Source organism: Apus apus, chromosome 2 (genome assembly GCF_020740795.1).
Source record: "Apus apus isolate bApuApu2 chromosome 2, bApuApu2.pri.cur, whole genome shotgun sequence".
Taxonomy (NCBI): Eukaryota; Metazoa; Chordata; class Aves; order Apodiformes; family Apodidae; genus Apus; species Apus apus.
Window position 1 is genome coordinate 138,752,572 of NC_067283.1, and position 18,805 is coordinate 138,771,376.

The 18,805-nt window shown below is 35.4% G+C and overlaps 1 protein-coding gene across 4 annotated transcripts in view; it reads left to right on the forward strand.

Moving 5' to 3' along the window:
* The window catches only part of EMC2 (ER membrane protein complex subunit 2), a 43,197-nt gene that overhangs the window by 18,919 nt on the left and 5,473 nt on the right, over window positions 1-18,805 (forward strand). For 3 of the 4 annotated variants that reach the window (XM_051610540.1, XM_051610544.1, XM_051610541.1), the window contains 5 exons: window positions 9,697-9,782; window positions 9,947-10,006; window positions 12,369-12,450; window positions 13,483-13,593; window positions 15,963-16,067. In XM_051610540.1, coding sequence (XP_051466500.1) covers window positions 9,697-9,782; window positions 9,947-10,006; window positions 12,369-12,450; window positions 13,483-13,593; window positions 15,963-16,067 — 444 coding nt within the window. The remainder of the gene's footprint in view (window positions 1-9,696; window positions 9,783-9,946; window positions 10,007-12,368; window positions 12,451-13,482; window positions 13,594-15,962; window positions 16,068-18,805) is intronic. The other variant, XM_051610542.1, reaches the window with a different exon arrangement.

The following is an 18,805-nucleotide window of genomic DNA, read 5'->3' on the forward strand; positions in this document are numbered from 1 at the left end:
AAATAAGTATTTCAAGATTTTAAAAAGGAAACTGTCACTGAGTTTGTCTTGGCACTTACCTTACCTTACAGCAGTGTCTACTGGTCTGCTGACACATGGAGTTGCTTATATATATTAAACATTTTGGCAAGTGCTGTAAGTGAAACATACACGATTTGTGTGAACAAATGTCAAAAAATCATGCTTTGCATCGACTGACAGTTTCAAATAGGAGCATGGAAAAAGGTTTTTCAGAAAATTATTTATTTTAGACACCTAGCAGACTTTTCCATTATGGAAAGTGAACTATGAACTCCCAGTTATGTAATGGACATTTACACTTTTGGATTATATTTTGTTGCATGCAAACCAATGAAATTATGATAACAGTAATTATTTTATTTCATTTCTTTGGATAGAATTCAAAGTTGTCTGTGTCTTCAAAAGATACCATCTCAGTGTTCTATCTTATTTTGAGCTTGCTTGCTGAAAAAGATAACTCGTTTGAGAATGGAGCAATGTTAATGTTGTCACTTCAGAGATCATATTTCATTTTCAAACCCAGTAGATACTGAGTAAGAGTCTGTTGCTTCTCTAAAGATTTTAACATTAATTAATGAAATGTGACTCGCTGTGAAGTCTGAATTGTGTGCATTTTAATAGGATAAGAATGGGAACCTTTTTGGTTGAAATGAAGGTTTTCTAGATGTGTAGCTGGCTGATAACTCTGTTAAGGCTACAAAAAAAATTCCATTGTAGAACCTTTTTTATTAATTTTATGTTTAATCTAGTATCCAGTTGAAAATCTTTATATTGATGTTTGGCAGTGGCAGAGTTATTTGTAGATCGTAGGATAAAATGCTTAGTCTTTCTCAGAGTAAAACAAGAAGGGCATTTTTTTCTTAGCAGGGTTTTTTGTTTGTTTTTGCTCTTAATGTTTCATTGAGAAATCCGGCTTTGCTTTTGAGGAGAGTCTTGGATACTAACAGGAAGAGAGCTCTTGATAGAATGCAGCTTTTATTATACTATGAGAAAAACGCCCAAACTGGCTAAGTTACAGGCACTTGAATATCTTCACTTCATATTTTCAGCTGAGACTGCTGGAATTTTTATTAAATACATCTTTAAAACCCGTTGTATCAAGCATGATCTATCCCAGGCTACAGAGGCTAAGGACTTCCTTTGGGTTGCTCCTTATGGCTGTAGGGCTATGGGAAAGGGGCAGAAAACAGGGAGACTTCTTTCTTTTCTGAGTTGCATCCAGGTGATGGGCAGAAGGGAAAAAACACCCCGAAGGAATTGAGTGAAAAGACAGGGAAGCAGAACTATGAGGACCAAAAGAGAAGGACAGATAATGGAAGGTTAGGTGGCTAGGTAACAGGAGGGATCAGATAGGATGTAGAGGAGCAGATATCTTGAAGGGTGGGTGGAAGATCAGAGCAAAGGGATTTGTAGTAACATTTCAGTCTGGGGCACATTTTTTTTCCCTCTTAGAAAAAAAATTTAAAAATCAGGTTTTGCCTTGAGGAATTTTTTTTCCTGCTGTCAGCTTTGAGATCTAGTGGTGAAATGTCTGTTATTCCCTGTAGTACCTGGCATGCACTATTCCTTTCAGTTACTGTCTTAGCTCTAATAGTGAAAGCATATACCATTTGAAAGTTGCAAGTAACCAAACCTGTGCTGTTCTGCAAATGGAAATGTATGTTCTTTTGCTAAAGAACCTGTACCCAGGTACAGTTCATACCTTTTGGAGATAAGGCTGAATGCTTCAAGCATGCTACTTAAAATGCCAGAATCTGCCTACTCTTAAAATGACTGGTAGTTTGTAGTAAGTAGTTGTTGTTTGGCAGTATCCTTTGTAAATTCAGATAATACAACAGCTAAACTTTGATATCATTTTGTAATAGGAAATGTAATGCCACACTCAAACCCTAGGCATTTTTAAATAGCAAAATGATCTTCACAGTGTCCTCAACATCTATATTAATAGTCTGGATACTACTACATTAGAATTCATGTTTTGGTTGGATTACTTGTGTAATATTCAGTAGGAAATTTGCATGGAATTGATGTATCTGTATTTTTTATTTGATAGGGAAGTCCTCTTTTCTGGGAATGGGGCTCTTTAAAAAAGAGCTTTACAAATGGAAGTAGTAGCTTGAATGGCTTTTTTATCTCATTTGTCCCACAGAAGAAACAGTACTGACATTTTATGTATGGAGAGCAGATGAAAGCCCAGTTCTTCAAAATTATTTAGGACTCAATTCCTAAGCAGGCAGGGAGCTCACTGATTTGCTGTTGATTTCAATTCTATAATGAGTATTAATGAGGAATTTTTAAACTATGAGTCTATATCAGATTAAGTTGAATACCCTTTTGTATTCTTTTGCCCTCCAAAGATCCTGCTTTTGGGAAGCAATTTGAATGTAGACCCATCTATTTTAATTAGATAGGTAAATATTTTTGTGAGTCAGGCCCTCTCAAGGTGGCCTGTTCAGGAGCATGAAAAATATTGAGATGAGAAAGGAAATCAAGTTGATGTGTTCAATACTTAGTTTGGTATTTAACCTGTTCCTCTATCATCCTTGTGCATCTGCAGTTTCTCCTGATTTTTCAGCTCGAGATTACAGAGCGCCTGGTTAGCACCAGGGGAAAGTGAAAGAAGGCATAAAGTTTTGCCTTAATTCTAATCCACAGAAAATCTGATGTCTTTATTGGGATAATTCTTCTGCTGTTTTTCTTGCCACATTTTCAACTAAGCTTTTAATACCACAAGCATGTGGATAATCTCATTAACTTCACGGGTCTAGTAAAAATAGAGTTTTCAGAACAACATGATGTTCTGGGTGAAGCTGTTGTCTTTCAGCGTTTGTAAAATACTTACTAACGACCCTGTTGTTTATGGGAATGGGCAGGATCATATGTAAGGTCATATGAAGTTACACTTTCCTGCACTATTTTGAGATTCTTTTTCTAGCCAAGTTGGATGTGTTTCAGAAAAGGCACAGGAGGTGGTTGAAGACACATGGGAATCCAGAGACTAGAAAGATTCATAGCAAAATCGTAATACTTAGTATCATGCGAATGGGTAGCAATTATGTGTCATGAATGCCCAAATTCATTCTTCCTAGCATGTTTGTCATTGTGCATTCCTACCATCTTGACTGTATCGGTAATTTATTTTTTTTTCCCCAGCTGCTTGTCTCTATCAAATAAGATGAGAATAATGAGCACTAGGTCTGAGCACTGGATATCTGTTATCTGAACACTGATAATTCTTCAAAACTCACACGGTAGCTGTGCATTCATTTTGAACTAAAAAGAGCCCTCCCCGTGACTTCTTGCAGATATGTGTATTTATCTGTATTTATCTGCCTTAAGTTTCAAAAAGGAAAATTGCTCACCAAATGTACTATCTACTAACAGAGGGCTTTTTCTGAGATTATGTATCTATGTTTCATTAAATATGTTGTTAGCACTGCCAGGAAAGACACAACTAGTCTTAAACTGAAGTTTTTATGGTGGGAGTTTTAAAGTGAATCAAAAAAGATAGCTTGGCACTGTGTTAGATACAGGATGGAGTTGGTGAGAGGAGCAAAGAGCTGCAACTGCTGCTTCAGATAGTTCCCAAGGAGGATGAATGGTTAAGCTGGGAATGCACTACCTTGCATCCTAAAAATGTTTTCTTCTTTTGACAGAGCATAATTTACCTTTGCTAGGTTGATTTTGCATCTTGTTAAATCATGATAGGTGAAGTGAGAGAGCAGAGTGCATTCCAGCATTTTTCCCATGTCTTACTTTTGTGAGTGTAATGCTTTTAAATGTTGAGGGAGATACTGTCCCTTGAAATTAAGTATTTGAGAACATACGAACACCAGTATGTATGTATGCCAGATGTCCATTTTGGTTGTCCTGTTTTTCACAGTGACCAATAGCAGATAACAGAAGTGTATATGAGCAAAGGAATAATACAGTGGGCTCTGGTCTCTTCTGCCAGTTTCTATTCATACTCACCTTCGTGTTACAGTTTTCCTGTGCCAGAAGTGGTAACTTTTTAATAGCTCTTAATGAAATTTCTGCACTGTGGTGTTACTTTAAACTGCTTTTTGAACCTGTATAGATTTGGCTTTGTATGTCTACAGTATCTTTTAGAAATGAAATTTCATCATTTATTCATGGATTGGGCAAATCACTTACCTTTTGTTTTTTTTCCAAGGTTTCAACCTAACAGTTTTTATGTGATACCTTAGATTTATCTGTTACAGTCAACAGTTGTTTTCTGTTCACTTTGTTCTTACTCATGATTCTAGGGATCTTTTGCATTTTTCGTCTGTCTAAACTGAGAGCTCCTAATCTGTCTAGCAGACATGTTGCCATTTTGTGCCCTGAAACCCAGCTGCTGTTCTGAATGTCTTTGCTGTTTTGTTTTTTTATATATATATTTGGATGAGGAAGAAGAGGACAGAACTACAGTCAGTATCAAAAATACAAGAGTATTATGGAATTACACAAAGGCAAAATGATGTCACTGATGTGTTCTGTTCTGTATTCTTTTGTGATAAGTCCAGCATTACAGTTACCTGTTTTGGTTTGGTTTTTAAGATTTCTTCTGAACATTAAACTGACATTTTAGATAACCATTTATTGCAACTCCAGACTCTCCTTCCTAAATGTGCAAATTCAGAGAACTTAATTTTGTTTTACCCTATATGAAACCTTTTATCTAGATTAACTTTCAGAGGCTGTTTTACCATACTGGCATTCGGTGTTGTGAATGCTATTGGTTGTAGTTGACTTTGTTCTTTATACTTAATTAATGATCATCAGTTAACTTTAGCACATCACTATTAATTCCCTTGTTAGATCAGTTATGAAGATGCTGTGCAGTAGTTTTTAGTACAGGTATTCTTGGTGCAGAGAACTCTGTGGGAGACAGGAACCCTTCTCTCCTCTCTTTTGGATAATTTCTTTATCCATGTGAAGACCTTCCTCTCTTACCCTGCTGCAGTTTAGTTCCCTTTAGAGATTTTGGCTTCAGAGTGAGAGATCTTGTTGAAATTATTTTTTAAGTTGAAGTTGACTTTTCATTGGATCTTTATTTATCCACACTTAGTGACTTGTTCAAAGAACTCCAATAGATCTGGGAGGCCTTAATTTCCTCTTGTGCAAACTGCTCTTACTTTGGTTTATAGCATTTTTCGTTTTCCGATGCCAGGCTTTAGCTTTTTGCCTTTATAGCTTCTACTAGTTTGCTGTGTGCTGGTGTTAGACTTCACGGGCTGTTGTTTATTGGGTTCCCCCTAGGGCCCTGTAAAAAGATATGTTCACCATTGCTTCTTTTGCTCTGACATTATCCCTAAAAGAGCAGATTCTCTCCACAGCTCTGTGCCTGTATAGATGAATTTGCAGGATTTGGCCTGATTTAACTGTCAGCCATGGTTAACTCTGAAAAAACTGTAAGAGTACATTCATCATTTTGGTTGTATTCAATTGATGTGGTATTTTTTGGTGTCTGTGTAATTCCTTCACTTTATCTTGGTTGTAGTTCTTTACACTTGTATTGTGATTTGCATATTGCTGTTTGAAAGAAATTACTTTGATGTGTCAAACTCTTAGATCAGATCCACATTTTGTAAAATATTAAGTTCTTGATTAAAAATAAATTTTAAAAATATAATAATTTCCCTTTAAGATGCAAAATGCAATTTGTTTAATGCTGCAACAATTACACAGAGGCAAAATTGTTCCTTTCTTAGATGTGTCAGTCTCTGAAAATTATTCTTTCAACGCTTTCTTTGCAACCATGACATTTAGAACAATCTTCTTTTATGAATCAAGTGCAGAAGTTGATAAATGTTCAAATTTTCAAGTCTGCTTAATGCTAATGTAAAAGAATCATGGTAGATCCAGGATTAGTTCTTGCACCAGACTGGGGATTATTAGTCTTTAAAAGAAATAACTTGGAAAGGTTCACTCTTTAATAAATACGTGACGTACTGAAGTACCTTGGTCCATATGATACTGATTATGGTGCAAGTGTTTCTTTAAGATGGCATATATCTTCCCATTAAGATTGCTGGATTTACAGGATCTGCCAATAACCACTCCAGTGTTTGGTTTTAAACTCTGGAATTTGGATAGGGGGAATTCAATGTCATAGGTGCTGCATGGTCAAACACTGCAGATTTTGTTGCAGCACTGACATTTTTGGCTTTTCCTAGTGGAAGGAGAAAGGAGATCTAGTTTACTTTTACATCAGGCTTTTTCTTAAGAAAAAATCTGTTGTGATATGAAGAGCTAAAATTTAACTCTTGAACATTACTTTTCTATTTTTGTGTATATAATTATTAGAACTATTTTAGTATGCTTCTTAGATTTAAAAATAATCTCAAATCCTGTAGTTAAAAACAGGCTTCTTCTGACTTGAAATAAATAATTAAACAGATTTATACTCTGCGTGCTGCACTTTTAAAAAATATCTTGTAGTAGGTCCCTTTAAAAAGGAGTTTCTATTTTGAAACGTGAGATTTTTACTAAAGAAAGCCCTGAAACATAATAAAACATATGAAGTGGTCTGGTTTTCTTATATCAGTTGATACTAAGGCAGGTAATAAATTGAATGTATGAAATAAATGCTAGGTAAAGCTTCTGTAGAATTGATGGGAGTCTGCCTTTCTTTATAAAATAACTAGTTTTTGTCTGGTACTGTGATTGTTAGTGTTGGCACTGGTTCTGTGCAGTGAAACGCTTTGTTTAATACTATGGAAACGAAGAAAAATTGATATTATGGGTGTAAATGATTGTTAGTTATGCCATTGTGGCACATTCCCCAGGGTGCTGAGTGAGTTTACTGAGCACTGAGCAGCAGCCCCAGCCCAGCGAGGAGGGAGCTGATACGTACAGGGAGCTCATAGCAGCTCACGGACAATGTCAATCAGAATAAACAGTTTACAGCACATGAAGTGGCCCATGTCCTGGTTTTAGCGCTGGGCTTTTTTTTTCTTACAGTATTGACTACTGGAGTCATAGAGTTTCAGTGTTTATTTAAAAAAAACCCACCAAACCAACCCCTAACTGATAGTTTGATGATCCAGAGAAAAGCTATACAGTCAGATGGGAGAGTAGTCTCAGTACAGATAAAAGTAAGAGGGGGTTATTTTGATTTCTTTATTTAGTCTGTTTGATCACTCCTAGGAATGACGGATCTGAATACTTCAGATCTACTGAACACCTATGTGTATGTCTCTTGTCAATGCATTTAGAATGTGTGTTATACTTTTATTTATGTGATTGAAAAGTGTCATTAACTGGTTAAGAAACCTCTGCATCCTCATTAACTTCTAGCAGTTTTAAGGAGGCTTTCAAAAATTCAATGCCACTATACAACATTTTGTTCATGCCTAGAATGTCAGCACTGTTTCGAGTGTCTGAGCCTCTTTTTTTTTTTTTTTTTTTTTAAACTAAGAGTTCTGTGTAAATAAACTGACTTATCCTGGCATTTTTGAAGGTTTATTTGAGTCTGAAGAGAATGCAGATATCAAGCCCAGATGCTGCTTTATTTTTGGTGATAAGGAAGGTGGATAAAAAAGGAAGTTTTAAATTTGCTTTTCCCAAATAAGAAACAAAAAGTGTAATTTTGAAGAAAAAATGTGAGATTTGGTGCAGCATGTTAGCTTATTATATTAAAAAGGGATTAATTACACCGCTAGCTTTGTTTTAAAAACTCGAACAGTGTGTATTATTGTTATAGTGATAAATGTGGTCAGCAGTTAAAATTTCCAGAGTCAGTTTTGGCTTTTAGCCAAATGTCTCCCAGCAAAAGTGGAATGATGAATGTAACTTCACAGGTTGCAGTTTGACAAAGAAGCAGTGGGAAACAAAATGACTGTGCGTAGACCCACAGTGCTGCCTGTGTCCTGATTTGTCTCTTGATCGTTCTGATGCGTTTTCTTTCTTGTCTGTGCCTTGCATTTAAGCAAGAGAGTGAAGTTGTTTTTTTTTCCCTCACTTGAGTTATTTTCACTGAATTTTCATCAATTATGTGTTTGTGCAGAAGGTGAACAGGATGTACTCCAAGGAAAGAATAAACCTACAGTTAGTGTTAAAAGCCTTTCTAGATACACTGTTTTACTAGCTTGAACTAGTTTACTTAAACTTATACTCTCCTCTTCTTCCAGACACAATCAATTTGTTCAAATGATCAAGGGAAGAGATACTGTTTAAGAGAAATGTTAGTTGAAAATACAGTAAAAATACAAGAAATTTTTCAGGGTATACATGACTGATCTTAGGAAGGTACATAATGAAGAAACTAATTTCAGTACTACCTTAAATTCAATTATTAAAATAGTTTAAAGTTTTGTTGAAGCATTGTCCATTGCTGTGCTGTCAAGGCTTCTGTAGGGACACCTGACTGAGTAATCCCTTTATAAGATATTAAATGGAATGAGAGCTATGAGGGGAATAAGCAGTGAGACTTCATTGCTGTAAAAGTGTGCTCCTTTTTTGTTGTTGGTTTGGGGTTTTTTTGTTTAGGTTTGGGTTTTGGTTTTTGATGTGAGGTTGTTTTTGTTGTTGTTTTTTTCATTAGTATTATCTCATGGAGAAGTGGCACGTAAATGTGTGTGTACACTCGGACACATCACACACACCAGACCATCTGTCTTCTCGTGTCTGACTGCAGTGGTTGTGTTCCCCCAAGAGAACAAGAGTTATAGGCAAGGCAGGAGGCTGATGGTGTTTGTTCTTGAGGCATGTTATGCTGGAATTTGATTTTACTTTCATTCTGTCAGATTCCTGATCTGATGACTTTCAGACTGGCTGAGGTGTAGTGCTGTTTACTCCAAACTCTGTCATACTGCTTGGAAAATATCTGTTGTTTTGAATTACACCTCAAGTGTATCTTGATTCACAGTTCCTAAAGGTCTGAAAACTGTTTTTAGAGAAGTGTAACCAACATACATCAGAAACTCAAATTGGATTTTAACATACTGTTAAAATTCTGTATATCTTTTCTCCTGGTAGTCTGCAACAACTTTTACGGAGTTCAAAATTTAAATACATTATAATTTTTACAGCTCGTTTATCTATTGCTTATGTTGAAATGTACTTTCCACCCACGTATCAAAGTATTGCTTAGTTTTGCCATTGTAATGGCTATTTCATATTCCATTTACATTGAAGACCCCACTTTGTGCTTCAAGAATGATAAGAAACTTGTTTATTAAATTGGTGTGTATTCAACATTAATTAAAAATGACATTCAGCACTCCTGCAAGAACCTTAAAAAATGGCTGAAAGCCAGATTTATACAGTGGCAACCAGGATGCATCAGTGGGATTCTCTTAAGATTCAGCCACCTTATCTCTTCTGTGGTCATAGATCTTGTGAATGACAAGGTGGGAGTCTTTGGAATGACTGAAGATTAGCATCCCCTGCTGTTTTGTAATTATCAGAATCTGCACAGTCATTTTTTTAAATGAAAAAATGCATACAGTTTGTGCCTCCAAAGAAAAGCATACATAATGTGATTGTAAGAAGAGGTTTTCAGTCTCTCAGTGGGATGTCATAGGGTATGTTTGTAAACTTGAACCTAGCAGTTTCTCTGCAGTGGAATTTCACTGGTATTGAGATAATAATTTGCACAGTCAAATTGCTTTCTTTACAAAATCCCAGGGAATTATGAGACCCTAATCCTTTATTGATGTCAACCCATAGGCAGCAAGAAAGCGTAAGATTGCCATTCGAAAAGCCCAGGGGAAAAATCTTGAGGCCATCCGAGAGCTGAATGAGTATCTGGAACAGTGAGTGTCTTAAAAGAATAAGGATTGTGTTTTGCTATTCTGATAAATCTTTTTAATTAAAATGGAATTTGCATGTGATTTACGCTTTTACTTCCATGCAGGTCATTTACAGAATCCCTTGCAAATTCTTTTTCCTTTTTTCCTCTTTTGTTTTCTTTGTACAGATTTGTTGGAGACCAAGAAGCTTGGCATGAACTTGCAGAACTTTACATCAATGAACATGAGTAAGTTGTTTGCTAAGTCCACATAAAAACTGTTAAATTGAAATCTACTCTGTGTAAGTCAAAACCTCAGTGATTTGTTTTTGAAGGACTACTGTTAGAAAGTGTGTTCTCTCATTTCCAATGTAAGAAGCATCAATAGGAAGTGATTGTCAACCTTATTTGACTACGAAATGCTTTAAGATATTTGATTTTAAAACAGAAGCAGTTTACTTCATTACCTGTGTGTTTCAGTCATTTCTTTAAACCCAGTATTTTATAATAAAAGTTTTGAGTGTAATAGGAAGCAGCACTTATTTCCTGTGATTTTCTTACTAGTTACAGATTTTAAATTCTAAACTCTATTGATCACAGTAACTGATATCTTTTAGCCTACCTCTGCAAGAACTTTTGGTAACCTTTAAAAAAAAACAAAACAAACACAAGACAAAAAAAGCCCCATGGATCCAGAGTTGGAGGCATCTGGTCGCCTGGGTACAAACTCCAATTCAATCAAGAATGTTGAATGTTTTAGGAACTTGCTTATTGGATATTTAATGGTTTTGTTAGCTTTTTTTATTGCTGTTGTGACAGGAGGAAATCCCAGTGTGAGAGGATTAGCTCAAAGCCTTAGTTCAAGTTTTCTAATATCTCAGCATTAATTCTAACCTCCACCCAAAGGCGTATCTCTGCCCCCCCTTTAGGTCTTCAGCCCAGCCTGAATTATATCATATTGTTTCCTTCCTTTCTAGAAAGTACTAAAAGAATCAGATTCTCAAAGGAGAAACAGCCATTCTCAGTGTGATGAAAAAATTGTTTCCCCATCTCCTCTGCTTCTACCTCATTCTCAAAATAATAACTTGACTCTTTCAAATGCTGACTTAAGGAATAATCTAGAATTTTGATATCCAGATACCCATTTGTTTTGGGAAATTCACCAGCCACTTTTCAAAGAAAATAGCTATTTAAAAAGCAACGTTTGATATTTAAGCTTGTCAAATCTGTCAGTACAAAAGTGAATAACAGAGTGATGCAAACATATAAATTCCATCATTGGTTTTGTTTTGTTGTTTTGGGGTGGTTTTTTGCTCTAATCATTACTACAAAATTGTGTAATAAAACCTGAGAAAGAAATTGCTTTTGCTTGTATTTGTCTTAGTTTGTAATTCCAATAAAAATACTATGTAGTACTTTCTCCAGTTCATTGAAAAAATGGACCTGCTCTTTTATGAACATTATTATAAGGAGTAAAATTGGAATCTTGGCTAAAAAGCAACTAAAAATTAACTTTAAAATAAGGAAACAATTCATTGGCTTGTCAGTGGCACAAATTTAGTCTCTCTCCTGAAATCACCATGCTCCTGTCATTTTTCATGAACACACTTAGACTTACAAGGTTTATATCGTCCTCAGTGGTAGCCTGAGTTATGAGTACTGTGGCTTCTGGTTTTGGGGAATTAGGTGGCTATCCTTTTATTTCCAAATTAATATTTGAAATACACATGCCACTATCAAAATGTGCACAGGAAAAACACACAATGTATTCATTTTAAGAAATAAGATTTTACAGATTATGTGGGTTAGTATTGTCTCATAATAGGTAAATTGCTTTTAGTCTGATATTAAATATCTACCCACGCTGTCATTATAAACATTGTATCTCTGAAATTTGGAATCCTGTCATGTAGACTCTTTGCGACTGTGCTGTCACATACCTGTAGAAGATAAAAATTCTGAGGGAAAATATTAGATGAAAGATTATGAAGCGAAGATTTTTATAATTAAATAAATATATTTTGAACTTTGCTTAATTCTTTAAGAAAGTTTTCATTTAAAGAACAAGTGCTGGCCTTTTCTTTTGCAGTGATTTTGGGCTGGTATGACACTATTTTCATACATAGATTTTGACTGCTTGATTTTTAGAACTGTTCTTAGTATGGTTTTTCAGTCTCACTTTTGTGGTTGTGCGGAGGCGAAGTTGTAAGTGCTCTGCTCTGTAGCTTTGTTTGTGAATACACAGGTTGCTGAATTTTCTTGTAGAAGAAAGATGAACTATTTTGTAGTCTTGAGTTCAGTGTCTTACAGTACATAATTTCTGTTCCTACACATGAGTCTTGTGGATCAGAAATGCCATTTCTTAATAAGAAATGAGTATATTAAATGCTTTCCACAAACTGTTCCATGTATACCAAGATTATTCCATTTCCTATATTTTTCACTGTCTGTGATGTAAAAATAGTAACTTGAGCTTTCAAGCATAGTTTTAAAATAAAGCATCTTTCTTAAATGTGAATCACATGAAGTTACAGGGAGAAAGTTAAGACCTTTTATTGTGCTGCAGAGAACTTCCCTGTTTCATTTTGTCACTGTTTTTTATATTCCTCAGCTATGCAAAGGCAGCCTTCTGCTTAGAGGAGCTTATGATGACTAATCCACACAACCACTTATACTGTCAGCAGTATGCTGAAGTAAGTATTTTCAGAAAAATGAATCATGTTTGAATACATATTCTGTTTTTATGTTACTGAAGTGGTGAAAATGGAATAAAAATTATTTCTTTAATTTTTCCCTAGGAGATTTAAGAGCATGCACAGAGAATGTTAACATTTCATAGAACTTTAAGAAGACTATGTTTTCTTACTCAGTGTGACTAGCTAAGTATAAGAGTAAGGGCAGGAATTATTAAAGATAAAAAGTAATTTAAAATGAGCTATTCTTGTTGAAGTGTTCATGTACTTTTCAAATTAAGTGCAAGAGAAGTTAAATTTTTCCACAGCCCTGCTGCCTAGGAGGTTATGATACATTGCTTGTTATTGTGGAGCCTGAATTTGAACTCCACATAGGAAATTTTGCCTGAAAGAGTACTGGGGGGGAGAGGGCCCTTAGAAGTTTTAGCTCTTTGTTAATGTGGATATAATTGAGTTAACATTGAAACTTTAAAGTCTTACTTAAATAGCTTTCTGGTAAAAAGGCTGTGAATCATGTCTTCTAGTATTTAGCTTTTTTTTTCGTTGATCTCAGAACAGGCAAAATTAATAGAAAAACACTGGAGTAATCTTCTAAACTTTGTGTGCTATTTTGCAGTTGAATAGATAATGAAAAGCATTATGTTGTTTTGTGCACTGGTGTAATGCTATGCTGAAGGAATATAGAGGTAGTATGGTTTTATAGCAGCCAGAATCCAGCTTTAGATTTAAAGATTGTGTTACTTTTCATAAGAGACCACGCCAAGGTTCTAAGTATGTATAGGTGCAAAAAAATAACGTTTTAATCTTGTAGCAATAAGGAATTGAGTTAATGGAGGCTTTTTTTCTCATATAGGTAAGTATTTTAGAATTTCTCTATTGAAAAGAGCTCGGATTTGGCCTTGGTAGGACTCATCTGATTTGAAATATCATGTGAAACAATCCTGAAGTGAAGTTTCATAATATCTTTGCTTCAAGAGTGAATGCTCGAGGTATGGATTATGTTCAAGTTTCAGGAGCTTATAATTTTTACAGGTTAAATACACTCAGGGGGGGCTTGAAAACCTTGAACTATCAAGAAAGTATTTTGCACAAGCACTGAAGCTTAACAACAGAAATATGAGAGCTTTGTTTGGACTTTACATGGTAAGGATGTTTATATATTTTCCATGTTCTCGTTTTTAATACGTTTTTATGCATGTATATTATCCCTTACTATTTGCTGGGTTGTTTTTTTTTCTTTTTTTTTAATTTAATGGCTCAGATTGTTAACACTGTTTTTAAATACTGAATATGGACAATTGCATGCCAGTACATATTCTTTACTTAAAAAGTACTCTTAACCTTTAAGTCTTACCGATGTTTTTCAAAGAATTATAATTATTGGCACATGAGGGTAGCTTCTTGAAAAAGGATTTAAAGTCATACTCCTTTCTACCGGATGGTGACCTGCTGAAAAGAGCCAGCACAACATGATGGCTGCATTTTTTCCTTCTTTTTTTTTCCTTTCTTTATTTTTTCTTATGCTGATTTCTGTATACAACTTTCAGCTTTCAGTTTCAAAGTAAGTCTTTAGCTTGCACAGCATTGTTGGCTTGAGTGTGACTAGGGCTACAGTAAATATGGGTGGCATGTACTGGCACCAATTCTTCAGTTTCTTTCAAGATGCTGAGGCCTCTATTGCAGATCTTCCTTTAGATCTTAGATATGTTAAAATATCTTTTTTAGGGACAAAACTAGAAAGTTTCCATAGATCTTAAAAAAATAAAAATTCTAGACCAAACTTTTGTCATTTCGGAGGGCGACAGTTTAGGGAGACACATTAGGAAGATAACTTAGAGGCTTAATACCAGGCAATAGGAGCTTCCTTTCAAGGACTTGTTAGGCATCACATTTAAATCTCAAAGAGACTTGGACCTAATCTTCTCAGTCCATCTGCATATCCTTGGGTTGGTGATTGTATGTTCAAGATGGAGAAAAGGCTGGTTCTTTGTTCATCCTTAGGTCATTTAACTTTTCAGGAGTAAGTTTTGTAGCAAATCTGTTTATTTGCCTGAACTGATTTTTAAGATGTGTATTATACCTACAGTCCAATTCACTGATTCTAGAACAGGCCTGTGGGCTGTTTATGACTATCTTGGCTAGTCTTCTGTCAGATCTTACATCCTTCCTGTTATTTCCAGGCTATAAAGTAGATGCAGAGCCTGGTATCTATGATGAACTGGTTGGCAGCCTTGAGCTAATATGACCCATGCATTTGAGAAACTTTTTGTTCTGGCAGTGCCTGAAAATCATACACATAAACCCTGATTTGCCTAATGCAAGTTCATTACTGCAAACAATGCATGGAAGCTTTGTTTCAGTTCTTCAGTTTTGCTGGGCTGGCTGCGGTCACATTTCACAAGGTAGGTTTTGCAAGCACAGCTTGCCATTGCTGCTTCTGTATTAACCCTTTGGCTCCTGATTTCTTTGAAATGCTGTTTCCAGGCATTAGGATCTATTAGGATCCATCTAGTTTTGCTGTGCCTGCTGCTTTTGTACTTGACAGACATGCTCTACAGCATTTGTAGTCCTGAATGAATGTCTGTAACCGTGGTAAATTCTCCACAAAGGCTTTCAGCTATATCTGCTGAGGAAACTGGTCAGTACTTCATTAAATTCAGAAAACGAGAGATGATGCCTCATCTTAGAACCCTGGCCCTGTTACTAGATCACAAATTCAATGCATCCAGGCATAGCTTCAGAGGATGTGTTCCTGAGTTTGAGGCTGCTTCTTTTGCAGACCTAGTCCTCTCCCGTTTCTGGAAGTAGTTTCAGGAAAAGAGCTGTAAAGGGAATGTTTTTTGAGTTTAAAATGTAGTATTTGTGTAGAAATTTGCTTCCATACTCCTCTTAAAATCTTCTCTGGAGTTTCTTCATTGGTGGGTCCTGTGGTTCTTTGCATTCAAGTACTTCTGCACTCAGAAAGATGTTCTGGGAGGTAGTAGCAAGGATTCCTTGCAAAGTGGATTTATTTATGTAAGTGGAAAAGTCTTTGAAATTAGTTTGGTTCTTAAGTAATTTTTTTTTTTTTTCAGATGAAAATGGGCATAGGTTATGTATGGAATCTTACCTGCTTTTAAAATGTGTTTTCTGATGCCACATTGAAAAATGTCGTGTTTTTAATTGCAGTTTGGACACACAAGTGTCCATCATCTCTGGTAACAAATTGAATAGGGAAAACTTAATTCTCTCACTTCAGGCAAAGCAAATTGGATTAACTGCTCATGTCCAGGTTCAGTTCCTAACTTGGAACACAACTGAACTGAAGCCTAGTTTAGCTTTAATTAGAACAAGCAATTGATTAAAAAGCTTAGCTAATTCTTAATTTGATGTTGTTTACCAGTAACTGTTTTAAGTTTTTCTCTTTTTCTGCTATTACTGTGCGTGTGGCTCTGAATGCAAAGGTGCTGAATGCTCTCTGTTTATTTCATGCACATAAATTTTATACTGTTGGGTTTTTTTTTTATTCCTAGTCTGCCAGCCATATTGCTTCCAATCCAAAAGCAAGTGCAAAAATGAAAAAAGATAATATGAAATATGCCAGCTGGGCAGCTAATCAAATAAATAGAGCGTACCAGGTTAGTACATCATTGCTTTATGATACTTTTAATATGTTCTGCAATTCTTTACTGCACTTCTGTAAGCTGCTGTTCAAGAGGTTGGATATGACATGTAAATCAGCATAATTCGCTTGGATTTTTTGCATTCTTCTTCTGTTTGATTTCCTTAATTAATATGAGGTTGGTATTTTACAGGTATTGATTACTATTACTTATTAGTTTTAAACAGTTTTTTTTTTCTATTAACATTAACTGAATGTACACTAGTATCATGTTGACCTCCAAGACTCAGTTCTACAGCTAAATATTTTAGTAAAACATTGTATGTCTTAATTCTTAGAGTGCCTTGGTCATCTATTTTACTAGAAAACAAATTCAAAACCTAGATTTTTTTTTTCTTTTCAAAATCATATTTAGTGGCCTTCCTAATAATTATCTCAGTCATTGTGATTGAAGTTGGTTATGTGTATTTTTTTAGAAAAATGCCTGTGGAATTATGAAAGTGCAGACTTTGTAGGCCACAATCAAAGTTTACTGAAGTCATTAGGAGTCTTTTCAGCTATTTGAAAAGTTAAACATAAACGTCTACATTTGCTTTTGCATTACAAGACTCTTATTTTTCTATAGATATGAATGAAAACAAGTTTTAGCCCATAGGTTATGCTGTCCGTGTATCCCAAACGTACTATGTCTGATTGACTGCCTTACAGCTTTTCTGAATGATCTGCCAATCAAAGTTGATGTATAAGTAACTCTGAACATCAACATCATACTGTCCTCCCCAGAACTTCTGAGCAGGATTTTTTTTTATTAATGCAAAGACTTTATATATTGTTGAAACCGATTGCCTAGAGAGGTGGTAGGGACATCCCTGGAGACATTCAAGGTCAGGCTTGATGAGGCTCTGAGCAATGTATTCTAGTTGGAGATGTCCCTGCTTATTGGAGTGGAGTTGGACTAGATAACCTTTAGAGGTCCCTTCAACTCAAGACATTCTGTTATTCTATGGTTCTATGAGTGAAGTTTTCATTTCAAAGCACCAGTAGAGACCTGTTTGCACTTCTGGGACACAGTATCACTCAAGATGGAAATGTAAAACCAATGTTAGCTATGGAATGATGGCATACCAAGATTAAGACCTAGAAATAGGCATGTCTTGGTTCTAAATATTATGACAGTTTCTTTATCACAGTCTGTAGTTACTTTAATCAGAGCCAGAAAACCTTGATTTTTATTTTTTTTATTATTTATTTTATTTTATTTTATTTTATTTTATTTTTGTCTCCACATGATTTTCTGGTAACATTACATGTATCTAATCAAATATGACTTGCATTGGGAGTGATGGTTAGTGTTGGGAAGGTTTCCGGGTATGTGGTAATGCTTTGGGATTTTGTATCGTTCTTACTGGAAAGTGCAATTCCACTTGTTTCTGTGAAGCTCTTTTGGATCCTATGTTAAGCATTTTTGGTTGATGCTTACCAGAACAGACCACCTTAACACCAACATATATTTAAAACACATGTAATAAGTTCTTTGTGACTTCATGCTTTTGTGATTCATTTCATATTTCAGCAGCTCTTTTTAGTTGTTTGAGACATAAAGCGACGAATGCCGTATCTGACAGGAATCACAGATTTTCTGTATAACTAAATTCCCCCTAAGTGCTCAAGCTGGGATTTGGTGAGCAAATTGTGTGAACACCCCCTTCCTCTTCACAGAAGCACTGCAATAATCTCTAGTGGCTACAGCTGAACAGGACTGCCCCAGCCCAACCCTACTGAGTTGTTACATGACTGCAGCAGGTTTTGGTCCCTCTAGTGTGCATGTCAGAGACTGGTGCTACAGCAGGTGGTGTTTGGTGATGTAGTAGGTGGCAGTTTTCCCTATGAGTCAGTATTGATTTGTTGCTCCTTTAGCATGTTGAGCAGTTGGAAATTGTCATCTTTTGGCCCTGAGGGTGAAATCTTGGTCACTTGTGCCAGTGGAAGCCTTTACAGCATTCTTGCATTAGAGGAGGGATGTCTAGCCAGGTTTTAAGCTAGATACTTATCTCTATAAATCCTTCGCACTTTCCTTGCATTATCCAAAGTGCTTTGTAAAGTGTAATAAGAGCCTTAAGATCTTGTTGAATTTGGAATTGACTTATTTTATTAGTTGGACCTTCTTATGCTGTTAAATGCAATTTCTTGTAGTCATTTCCTAGAGAGTCAGAGGCATTTTGAGTCCTGACATGGGTGCTTAGACAAAATACATGAATTTGTGACTTGAATTTATGAAGCTATTAATTAAAAAAGTTACTTTTGAGTAATTGTCTTACATTTTCAGTCTGGATTTCCACTTGAATTACCAACAGTTTGCTCAGTAATTCTGGAAAACTGCCTTTTTAAAAGAGATGATTTTATATGCAGTTTTATTGAAATATTTTTACTGGTCCCCTTCTTTTCATTTCTTCTCTCGTTCAGGGAGTTTGCTTTGGCACTTTATTTTTGCTTTTCCTGTGCATTCTTGTATGAAATCAGAGAAACTTTTTAGTTTGTTGTCTTCTAAAAAAAACAAACTTTGGGTGTAGAAATAAATTACTGCTTTCACCGGTGTTGGTTAGACCATACAGCAGTTTCTCTACAGGAAAATATACTGATAAAGGATAGTTGAATTAAATAATTTACTGAAAAGTACAGGTATTTGATGTTCCATCTGGTTAATATACTTGTTTTCATGTTAAATATTTTACACTCTGTGCTGATTAGTACTTC